The following is a 12,636-nucleotide window of genomic DNA, read 5'->3' on the forward strand; positions in this document are numbered from 1 at the left end:
AAGTTTAAATGATCCTCTAATGTCAGCTATGTTGACTATTCGTATCGTGGTAGTACAAGAAGGAGTCTTACAAACAGAATTTTTTTAGTATTTTAAAAAGCTTTTAGCCTTCTTTTAGTCTGGATTATAACATTGCTACTTGAAGTTTGTGGGTTATTGTTCACAAATTATTGTTACTATATCTTTGCTGAGATAGTTTGAGGAAGTAAGAGTAAGTGCTTAGAAAGTTAACTGTAATTTGGCCTGTTCCAGCATTTATGTGGTATTTTACTGAAGTATTGGTCAGCAACTGTCATCAGGCATATCTGCTAGCATATCAAATGTAGATTTTCTACTACTTCTATCTTCAGCCTATTCTCAGCTTTATCATTTTACATGTATGTTAGGGACCACCTTAATCTGCAGCCCAGCATTAAAAAAAGCAATGTGTCTTTTTATGTTAGAAAACCGGGAAGACTGCAAAATTTCTGTATTTTATATCCTCAACATCATCAGATAGAGAAGGCACTAATTTTCAGAAGAGCTAAGAGAAGGAAAGGGAGGTAAAACTAATATAATTGGCAGTTATAAGGAGGCACATGAACAAAAGATGAAAGAGAAAAGAGAGAAATTGTTGTAGAGTTCTGTTTGGTTGATGTTGTCAGTTTGTCTAGATCCTAGTTGGTAAATTTTGATTCTGCAGTAATTAATTTTGTTATTATTTTATCCTTTTAGTTTCTTTTAATCTGATTATTAATTATCTGTTCACTTTCTAGGAATACAGGAGTTTCCAGAAAATATAAAAAATTGTAAAGTTTTGACAGTCGTGGAGGCCAGTGTAAACCCTATTTCCAAGTAAGTTCCTAGTTGAATTACAACTTAATTTTGTGAATAAAACAGCTGTGTAATGAGTAATTGGTATCAGCTTTAAATCTATACAAAATTTGAGTTTTAGATTAAAATGAAACCTTTAAATAATTTTTCTAACCCCATATTTTACAACGGTAAATTAGACATCCAAAGAGATAATGCAAGTGTTTTGCTCCAGGTCTCGCAGATAGTTTGTGTCAGAAATGAGGCTAGAATCCAGGTTTCCTCCCTCAGTGATATTTTCACAATGTAAGAATATCTTCACTTGCAAATCAGCTGTGTAGCACACTAAAACTTTTGAAAATACTAAAAGAAACTGAAAGATCAGGAAGGTAAGAACAACAAAAAAGAAAAACCATATGATTGGTTGCACCATATACCAGGGGTCACAAATGTTCTTTTATGTTGGTAATGGCTATAAATAGAATGCTTTCCTGACACCAAAACTGTTAAGTTTTGCGAAAATGGAATGGTAAAGCGAAAAATGAGTAGAGCATGGTTTAGTATAGCTATGTCGAAAACTGAAACCAGCTTTCACGCATTACAGAACTGTACTTAATGAGTATTTTCCAACATTGATGCTTCATTTGCTGTGGTAGATGAAGGAATGGAATGTAGGAGAAACAAGATGAGTCAAAGACTGAGAGGTCTCACTGCAGCAGAACTTTGTACTTTTTAAAATCCAGGAAAAACATGTACTGATGATGTTTTATCTTTGCTAAAAATACTGCTCTAGCCTCCAGTTCTCGATCTAGAATTTCTTTTGTAGACCAGAGGAAATAAAGGAAAGCTGATACATACAGGTTCTCAGATGGCCTTAAAATGTCCTTTAGGTTTTTGTATTATTTCTTCTCATTTGCTGATTATAAAATTATGCAATCTTTATTTGGTTATTTAAGGGCCAGATGTTGAAATTGAAAATAATTCTAAACTAGTGGTTCTCAAATGGGAATGATTTTGCCCCCAAGGGTCATTTGGCAAATTCTGAAGACAGTTTTGGTTTTTAAAACCTGCAGTGGTGGGTGGTGCTACTGGCTTCTAGTGAATAAAGGCCAGAGTTGCTGCTAAACAATACAGTGCAGAAGACAGCCTCCTCACTACAAAGAATTATCCAGCCCCAAAAGTCAGTACTGTCAAGGTTTGGAATTCCTTATCTAGTCCTTTGGATTGATGTTAGATAAAGCAAATTTCAAGAGTGCCTGCTGATGTCATAGTTATGTCCTAAATACATTTCTGTGTATTGTGGTTCATTCATATTTGACCTTTTTGTGCACATTTTATCTTCTTGAGACAAATACTATGTCATTTCCTATTTACAAAGAGAAGTTATAAACATTGAAACAGGTAAATTATTACAAAAAGGAAATCTCAGTTTGAGGGTCCCTCATTAAAGTAAAAACGTGACTGTTACTGGTTAAGAACATGTGTTAGTTAGACAGATTCTTAGAGAGATTCTATGAGACTGAAATTCTGTGTATTAATTTAACTTAAATTCTGATATATTTTATATAGGCTTCCTGATGGATTTTCTCAGCTGTTAAACCTAACCCAGTTATATCTAAATGATGCTTTCCTTGAGTTCTTGCCAGCTAATTTTGGCAGGTAAATTACAGTTTCTTTTAAAATCTTTTCTTGTTGGCTCTTACAGAGTTTACAAACTACAAGTTGCTTTAGTAATACTATTAATTACGCTTTCATAGGCTCTCCTTTTGCTCTTCTTTTGTAATATTTCCAAGCCTTGTGGTTTTTATAGCTTTTTCAGAACTTGTTATTTTGTCCTTGAATTTATTTTCCCAAGTAAATAAGCAGTGAGTACTTAGAAAGAAAAGGTAATTTACAACTTGAATTGGTTTTTGAAGTATGCAAAAATAGTTCAAATGTGGGTAATTTCTATATATTAGAGACACAAAATGCTTTATTCTTAGCATTTATCACATTTGAAAATGATCTAATTATTGATTTATCTGTCTTCTCCACTGGAATCAAAATTCTGGAGAAAAGAAAGTGTGTTTTTGGTGACCCACCCCATTGGCACACTCCCACCAATATCTGAACATAGAGTAAATCTTGTCACTATAGTCTCTGAGTAATTTTTTTTTAATAAAAAGATGAATCAGTGAAGGAATGACTAATAGGTATCAAACTACTATTGTTTTAAAACTAATTAGTAGAGAAAGTGCTTTTCAATGACATGTTAATTTTGGTCAACTTTTTGTCTATAAATAAAGATAAATACTGTATGATCTCACTTATATGTGGAATCTCAAAATAAAACAAAACCCGAGCTTCATAAATACAGAGAACAGATTGGTGGTTGCCAGGGGTGAGGGTGGGCAGTATGGGTAAAGGTGGTCAAAAAGTACAAATTTCCAGTTATAAAATAAATAGTGAGGATGTAATGTATAGTATGCTGCCTATGGTTAGCAATACTGTATTGTATATTTGGGAGTTGCTAAGTAGACCCTAAAAGTTCTCATCATAAGAAAAAGAATTGTGGTAACTATGGTGATGGATGTTAACTACACTTATTATGGTGATCATTTCACAATATATACATATATACATTATGTTGGATACCTGAAACTAATAATGTTATAGGTCAGTTACATTTCAATTAAGAAAAAAAGAATTCTGGGCATTGTTATAGCCCAGTGACTGTCCAGTGGGAGCCGCCTTATCATGCTTCATATATTTATATACATACATATATATATGTGTGTGTATATGTGTAATAATGCTTATACAGTATATATATAAAAAGTTAGGGTACTTGTCAGATTCCTTTTCTGTATCTGATATTTGGACCACTTTTTATGGAAATATATTTGGCATATCAACATTGTGTAAGTTTAAGGTATACAGCATATTGATTTGATACATTTATATATTGGAATATGATTGACATTGTGGCATTAGTTAGCAACTCTAGATCACCTAATCTCATTTTCCCTTTATTTTATTGGGATGTGCATCACTGAAGAGCCAGAGTATTTCTCCTTTATATATGTCCCCTTAGATTCTCTTGTTCTTTTTTCTCTCGGAGCTGGACTCTGAAGTTGAATTATTGTTCTCTAATCTAATGGCTAAATATTTGGGGAAGCATGTTTGCATGGAATGCTGTAGGATTGATATTTAGGACAATAAATTTGTGCTTTAAATGTGTTTAGAAGTGTTTAACTCCCCCCCCCCCCACTAATTCTGAGAAGCAGAAGGGGTCTTTTCTTACTTTGTAATTACAGAATAAATATTGGCTGCTTTAAAACTTTAGAGCATGACATTACTTTGGTAATTAAATTCATTGTCTTCGCCATAGATGCTTGATTTGTTATTTTGTTTTGCAGATTAACTAAACTCCAGATATTAGAACTTAGAGAAAACCAGTTGAAAATGTTGCCAAAGTAAGTAAAGGTGCTATTCTTGCTAAAATAAGAATTTTTAATTCTTTTGAAGATTTTTTTTTTTTAAGTGATCTCTACACCCATTGTGGGGCTCGAACTTAAAATTCCCGAGATCAAGAGTCACAGACACTACTGACTCAGCCAGCCAGGCACCCCAAGAATTTTTAATTCTTAAGTCCTTAGAGAAATGTTAACTTTGTAATATCTAAAATATAAGTGAAAATTATTTTTTAAAGACTGACATTTGTGGTCATATTTTAATTAGTGGTATTGAATATAAAACTTAGTGTTGGTATTTTATAGTGATTTCATAGCTTTCTGAAACTTGGTCTTACGTGACAAATATCAAAATATGTCGATAAAGCCCACTGTCCCATATAAAGGTCCCAGTTCATATGCTAGAGCTCTTATATAGTATTCATTAGTGAGATCTGTAGGGTCTTTATGTGAAGTCTGATAACTATAATTATAAGAATTTGTCCGGTTTTATAGTCTGTTGTAAATAAGAAGTGGGGTGGAGGGCCCCCTGCTGGTAAGCTAACATCAAGAAGAGATGTCAATCCAAGAGCAAATAAGATAAAACTAAAACAGATCTACATACTCAAAATGCACTGTAGTCTATGTCCATTTATTGAAAAAATACATTAAAACTTTCTGAATTTATTGCTACATTTTTACAGTGTAGGCATTGGGAAACTACCATCTTGTTAAATCTGGCCCACTGTGTAAAGTTTCATTGGAAACACATTTATTCATTTACATATTTTCTATGGCTCTTTTTGCTCTATAGTGCTAGAGTCAAGTAGTTGTGACAAAGACTGTATGCAAAGCCTAAATTATTTATTCTCTGATCCTTAACAGAAAACTTTGCTGATTTCTGTTGTGATTAATTTGTCAAGAGTTAATTGTTACCTTTTAAGGGAGATATCTCCACTTCCCCAGGAGTTAGTTTTGCTTACTCAACTTCTGTGGCATCTTATTTGTATCTGTTATGAAATTTACCATGTTAGTCTTATTTTTTTATGCATTTTACTCCCGTTTTTACATGTACCTGTAACCTTCCCCATGAATGTAAGTCTTTGACAAAGAGCATATCTAATTTTGATTCCCAGAAGACCTTATCTATTAGCGGATAATTGTTCAGTGCAGCAGTGATTGGTGTTTCTAGGGATGGTTGTGAGTGTAAATTAAAATGGGAATTATGGGGGCGCCTGGGTGGCTCAGTCGTTAAGTGTCTGCCTTCGGCTCAGGTCATGATCCCAGAGTCCTGGGATCGAGCCCCGCATCGGGCTCCAGCCCCGCATCAGGCTCCCTGCTCAGCGGGAAGCCTGCTTCTCCCTCTCGCACTCCCCCTGCTTGTGTTCCTTCTCTTGCTGTGTCTCTATCAAAAAAAAAAAACTTTAAAAAATAAAAAATAAAATAGGAATTATGATCCATATTAAACTCAAAAAGATTTAAATATTTTATAGATGTGGTACTGGCATTGATGACTCCTTAGTTCAGACTGACTGGTTTCTAAGAGATTTGAATAAGATGTAAATTGTTTACTGAAATAGCTAAGCCTATAATTAATATGGTGTATCTGATAGCATAATTTTAACTCATTATTTTATCTCCTTATTTAACTTTAAATTGGGCTCTGATGTATTTTCAAATATAATTCTTTACTGCTCTCTTTTTAAGACTTGTAATTAAAACTTTTGAGACCTCACAAACTGTAAAGAGGCAGTAGTTTTAAATGTTACGAAAGTCATGTGTATTCAGGTTATGTGAGTAAACCTTTTTATAATCAAAGATATGAGCACTGGGAAAGCTGTTTTAGATATGTAGCTAAGTGAAATTTAATACCATCTAAGTATTAGAGGGCACAGGGCCAAGCACACAAAAGATGTGTTTTTTTCCTCTGTGACATAAGAAGAGATGATAAAAAAGTATTAAATACAAAGAAATTTTAGAGGTAAACAGGAAGAAATTTGAGGGATATATTGTTTTTAGATTCTCCTTGAAGTATGAAGCTGGATCTTAAATGAAAAGACTTGAAAATGAAAACATGAAATTTTATCTCAGACTTTTCAGGTATCTTAGTAGGACTAAAGTTGCCAGTATATACTATGCAAGTTGAGATGGAGACATTTTGAGGATTTTACATTACATTTCTCTTTTTGTTACATACACATGTCATTCACTTTTTCCTGCATTAGTTTTAAAACTTCACTTTCTAAAGATGTCATTTAGAATTGAATCTTTCCAGTGCACCACTTCTTTTTTGTACTCTTGTATTACTTACCTTTTGTTACAGTGTGTACCTGCTCCGTGTGGATTTTCTATGTTCTTTTGTCATTTTAAGAATATTGAATTAAGAAAAATAAGATTATGTTTTCTTTTAATCTTTGCCTCCCTTCTCAAACACCTCTCTACTTTTCTCAAGTGTTTATTTGGGATAGTATTATGGACATAGTTTAATATCATAGCATCTCATCTTTCTTCAGAAATACCCTGGAAGCACCTTTTGCTTTGTTATGATGCAAACTACAACTGACCTAGAGATTTTCTGGACAAAGACAGATGAGTAAGGGAAACAGAATTATAGTACTTCATAGTACCTGAGACAAGGCCCTTAATAAGTCTAAGTTAAATAAAGCAGCTTTGAGAAAAATTGGTGTTGTGAAATAAGTTAAAGGAATGTTGATAGAATGGCATACTTAAAATGGAAGGGTCGGGAAAAATCAGCTTCCTCTAATGTTAGTTCAGTAACGTAGTGGCATTACAATTATGTGTGTTCTTTTGTTTACTTATTTTTAAAAGATTTTTATTTATTTGAGAGAGAGAGAGAGCTTGCACACAAGCACGGGGGAGGGGCATAGCAGGAGGGTGAAGCAGACTCCCTGCTGAGCTGGGAGCTCAACGTGGGGCCCATGGGTCTCAGGGCTGATCAATCCATCGCTGGACCCTGGGATCATGACCTGAGCCCAAAGCAGTTGCTTAACTAATAGGCACCCAGGCGCCCCCAATTATGTGTGTTCCTATGTTTGTTTTTTTTCACTGAAAAGCCAGAGAAATGTTTGTGAGTTTTATTTTACTTTTTCTAATTTGTTAAATTTCCAGAGAAGATAGAAATAGTCTGTGTTCTTGTGTCATAATTTAAGGAGCCTGTTGGTTTTTAATGATGTTAATTTTTAAGTCATTAGCATATTAATATGTACTGATAATATGTTGATAACTGTATTTTGCTTTCATTTTGACATATCCTAAAAAATTATAGCACAAAGTTCTGTATCTAGGTAGCTGGTAGACCTCAGTCTATCAAATACTAGGGGCTTCTCTAAAAATAGCAATGTAAGAGTGTAAATATGTGTTTGAATTAATTAGTTTAGATTTTTAAAATGCCATATTGAAGGAGAGATAAAAGCACAATTTAGTTTATTTCATTATGAAGTGAGTTTTTGTAAAATTTTCAAGTCCCTGTAGTTGCAGAGAAATATTGGTAGTAAGTTGGAAGTTAAAAATGATTTTATCTACTCATTTATGATCCTTATAAAACTTTATTTTGAGTTGTATTGAAATTAATTTGGAAAGGTGATAAATATTGTGTTTACTGTCCTTAGAATTTTGAGTATTAATTTTCAGAATTAAACTATCTTAAAGTTTTACAAATATATGACCAGTCTTGAAAAATGGTAATAATTACTATGTAGCTGCCAAACAGTCTAATTCATTAGTTGATTAATATTACGTGAAGATTTATTTTGCGAAAAAAGTGAAAACCAATTACTTGTATTCTGGTCTATGTGTTTCAATTTACTGTGACTACTTATGAAAAGAAATGAAGACCTGATGAGAAGCCAAATTAGAGAATAATTCATAGCTTATTTTATTTAGAAATTAATACTTTACTGAGAAATTATATTTTGTCAATATGGTGAAACCTGTACATTAGATATTACATAAGAAGGCTTAACACTATTATTTTTGAAAGCTTCCATTTAATTGATATTTTTGTGTACTCAATTCTTCATTAATCCCTTGTGCGTAGAACCATGAATAGACTGACCCAGCTGGAAAGATTGGATTTGGGAAGTAATGAATTCACAGAAGTGGTAAGTTCATACCAGTCTCTATCCAGAGGTCTTAAATTTGATTGAGAACATGTGACAATTAATGTATTTATTTCTTAGCATTTTAAAATATAAAATAGGTTAAAGATATGTATATATATATTTTTTAAGAAAAAAGATGTAAAAGTTATTAATGGAAAATTAAGCAGACAGAAATATCTGACAGTAGTGAGAATAAAATGTAAAATAAATGAGAAACCCATGGAAAAGGGTAACTAAAACTTTTAGGCACAGTAAGTAGACACTTTGAGAGATTTTATAAGGGAAAAACAAAGTTTCATGAATGAATAATAAAAAGTACTTCTGAGTCAAAAGTATCTCCCTGAGAGTATTGCTCAGGAATTGATTCAATGATAAAATATTTTTCTATAATTTTAATAGCTAAAAGGAAAACATTGAGTGAAACAACTGTTATTTTTCAGTTGGTAATAAGACCTCTGCATTGTTTCTGTTTTGTGTGCAAAATGTGCTATGGTAAAGAATCAAAAAGGAAAGGAGTATGTAAGTAGATTTTTGTCTTTAGTGAGTTCTCCAAAAGAACTCAGAAAATAAGCTAGATATTTTTTCTGAAGAGGAATTCATTGGCCTGCATATCACCATCATTAAATTTTTTTACATTATGTTTATAAGTTTGGTTTTTAAAATTATGGTAGATTTCAAATGATAGTCTTTTTTTAAAAGATTTATTTATTTGAGAGAGAAAGAGCTAGCTCATGGGGTGGGAGGGGTTGGGGGATCAGAGGGCAAGGAAGAGAGAATCTCAAGCTGACTCCACGCTGAATGCAAAGCTGGAGGCAGGGCTAGATCCCACAACCCTGAGAGCACTACCTGAGCCAAAACCAAGAGTCTGACACTTTAACTGACTGCCCCACCCAGGTGTCCCTAGTCTTTTTTTTTTTTTAATTCTAGTATAATTAATATACAGTGTTTATATTAGTTTCGGGTATACAATATAGTGATTCAACAACTTACACATTACTCGGTGCTCATCAAGAGCACTCTTAATCTCCTTTTACACCCATCCCCCCACCCACCTCCCTTCTGGTAACCATCAATTTGTTCTCTGTAGTCGAGAATCTGATTCTTGGTTTGTCTCTTTTTTTTTTCTTTGTTTCTTGAATCCCACATATGAGTGAAATCATGTGGTATTTCTTTTTCTCTGACAGACTTTGCTTATTAGCACTATACTCTCTAGAGCCATTCATGTTGCAAATAGCAAGAACTCATTCTTTTTTATGGCTGAGTAGTACTGCACACACACACACATCTCATGTCTTTTTTTTTTAAGATTTTATTTATATATATATATAGAGAGAGAGAGAGAGAGAGCACAAGCAGGGGGAGGGGCAGAGGGAGCTGGAGAAGCAGACTCCCCTGCTGAGCAGGGAGCCAGATGCAGGGCTCAATCCCAGAACTCTGAGATCATGACCTGAGCCAAAGGCAGACACTTAACTGACTGAGCCACCCAGGCGCCCATACCACATCTTCTTTATCCATTCATTTATCAGTGGACCCAGGGCTGCTTCCATATTTTGGCCATTGTAAATAATGCTGCCACAAACGGGTGCATATCTTTTTGAATTAGTGTTTTCACATTCTCTGGGTAAATACTCAGGAGTGGAATTGCTGCATCATATTTTTAATTTTTTAGGGAACTTCCATACTATTTTCCACAGTGACTGCACCAATTTGCATTCCCACCAGCAGTGCAGGAGGGTTCCTTTTTCTCCACATCCTTGCCAACACTGGTTTGTTGTATTGTTGATTTTAGCCATTTTGACAGGTGTGAGGTGATATCTCATTTTGGTTTTGATTTGCATTGCCCTGATGATGAGTGATGTTGAGCATCTTTTTATGTGTCTGCTGTCAAATGATAATCTTAGGAACGAGAATTTCTCAGTACTGTCAGCTTCATGATTGCCCTGTGGGTGTTATATTATACATTTGCTCATCAAATAGACAGTGAACTTTACAGCTGAAGTCAGTGGAAGAGCATGGTGGTTTTGGATACCTTCTTTTTTTTCTAAAATATACTTTCATATTCTTTACTATATTTTAATTGAAGATGGTTTATGATGGGTTTTATTGTGTGTTGTGGAAGTTTTTAACCCCTTGTGAAAAAATACATATATTGTTATTCCTAAGTCGTTAAGCTATTGTACTCTTAAGGTATTTAAAAGTATTAATCTACATCCGTATTAACTGTTTGAAAAATCTTAATTATTGTTCGATGAATCAATAACATTCAGAATCATTAATTTTTGTACCATTTCAGTCTGCAGCATTATACATTTTTTAAAAACTCACCCTTAAAATGATAACAGAAACAGCACAAAAAGGTATTTCTTTTAATCCAAGATACACCTTACCTATATTTATATGTTAGCAGTAAATCTGATTGACATGACTTTTATGTATTACTTGTGTGATGATGTTGATTAGATATGATGGTACTCTATGACATCACTGTGTCAGTGACTACACAGAGCTTTGTGTGGTGACAGAAATACCTTTGAAGGATGCATTCAATCGAGCCTGCAAGGGCAAATCCCAAGATCAAATTTTGCCTCGATACCAAGGTCCACTGCAACCCTCTGATTAATTTTTTGGTTATCAAAACCATACTAAAAACTATTTCATTATGTAATTGCTAAGAGTTTAAAATAACAGAATGTGCATATCATATGATTATGCCTTGATTTATTTACCTTTCCCTTATTATTGGATAGTTAAATTGTTTTTTTCATATTTTTCTCCCTCTTAGTCATCGGAATATCTTTGTTCTTTTCATAAAAGGCTAAATCTTTTTTTTTTTTAATAGATTTTTTCTTTTTTTAGAGCAGTTTTAGGTTCACAGCAAATTTTAGCTGAGGGTAGGTACAGAGATTTCCCATATACACCCGTCCCACACATGCATAACTTCCCCCATTATCAACACCCCCCACCAGAGTGGTACATTGGTTACACTTGATCAACCTACATTAACACATCATAATTACCTGAGGTCCATAGTTTACATTAGGTTTTACTTCCAGTGTTGTACGTTCGGTGGGTTTGGACAAATGTGTAATGATATGTACCACCATTATATTATCATATAAAATAGTTAATTGATAATAAGTAGTTAACAGTGATTAGTTTTCTTAATTCTTAATTGGTTATTTTTCCCCATTTTATTTATAATTTAAATTTAATTAACATATAGTGTATTATTAGTTTCAGAGGTAGAGTTCACTGATTCATCAGTCTCATATAATACCTAGTGCTCATTACATCACATACCTTCCTTAATGTCCATCACCCAGTTACTGCATCCCCTCAACCCCCTCCCCTCCAGCAACCCTCAGTTTGTTTCCTATGATTAAGAGTCTCTTGTGGTTTGCCTCAATCTCTGATTTCGTCTTGTTTTATTTTTCCCTCCCTTCCCCTATGATCCTCTCTTTTGTTTCTTAAATTCCACATATGAGTGAGATCATATGATAATTGTTTTTCTCTGATTGACTTGCTTCACTTAGCATAATACCCTCTAGTTCCATCCATGTCGTTGCAAATGACAAGATTTCATTTTTTGATGCCTGAGTAGTATTCCGTGTGTGTGTGTATGTGTACGTGTGTACCACATCTTCTTTATCCATTCATCTGTCAATGTGCATCTGGGCTCTTTCCATAGTTTGGCTCTTGTGGACATTGCTGCTGTAAACATTGGGATGCAGATGCCCCTTTGAATCACTACATTTGTATCTTTGGGGTAGATAGCCTAGTAGTACAATTGCTGGGTCGTGGGGAAAAGGTGAAATCTTTTTACAGATAATGATTGAGAGTATCTTTTTGTACTCTCGAAAGCAATGGGACCTATTTTTATTTCTTTATTTTATAAATACTTGAGCCTGTTGTGTAATCAAAAGCTTAAATGAGTTTCATGCAATCTACTCTTCTGGAATGCTTATCTTTGAGTTCTCTTTTAGTAGACCCACTGTAGTAACTATAATAAAGTGAAAAGTCTAGGATCTTGGCTCCACTCCATGCCACGCGCCGCCCCCAAGTTATTTATTGAATGTTTTATTTTTTTTTTTAAGAAGGAATTCTTTTTTTTTTAAAGATTTTATTTATTTATTTGACACAGAGAGAGAGAGAGAGAGGGAGAGAGCACAAGCAGGGGGAGCGGCAGGCAGAGGGAGAAGCAGGCTTCCCGCATGAGCAGGGAGCCCGATGTGGGGCTCGATCCCAGGACCCTGGGATCATGGCCTGAGCCGAAGGCAGCGGTTTAACCAACT

General features: G+C 34.1%; 1 protein-coding gene across 10 annotated transcripts in view; it reads left to right on the forward strand.

Moving 5' to 3' along the window:
* Window positions 1–12,636, forward strand: part of ERBIN (erbb2 interacting protein) — a 129,141-nt gene that overhangs the window by 68,830 nt on the left and 47,675 nt on the right. For all 10 annotated transcript variants that reach the window (XM_028123897.1, XM_028123899.2, XM_028123900.1 and 7 more), the window contains exons 5-8: window positions 756–834; window positions 2,362–2,451; window positions 4,191–4,247; window positions 8,281–8,344. In XM_028123897.1, the coding sequence (XP_027979698.1) occupies window positions 756–834; window positions 2,362–2,451; window positions 4,191–4,247; window positions 8,281–8,344 (290 nt within the window). The remainder of the gene's footprint in view (window positions 1–755; window positions 835–2,361; window positions 2,452–4,190; window positions 4,248–8,280; window positions 8,345–12,636) is intronic.

The sequence above is a fragment of the Eumetopias jubatus genome, unplaced genomic scaffold (assembly GCF_037043125.1).
Source record: "Eumetopias jubatus isolate StellerSeaLion01/CBP00866 unplaced genomic scaffold, mEumJub1_p1.0 scaffold_5, whole genome shotgun sequence".
Lineage (NCBI taxonomy): Eukaryota > Metazoa > Chordata > Mammalia > Carnivora > Otariidae > Eumetopias > Eumetopias jubatus.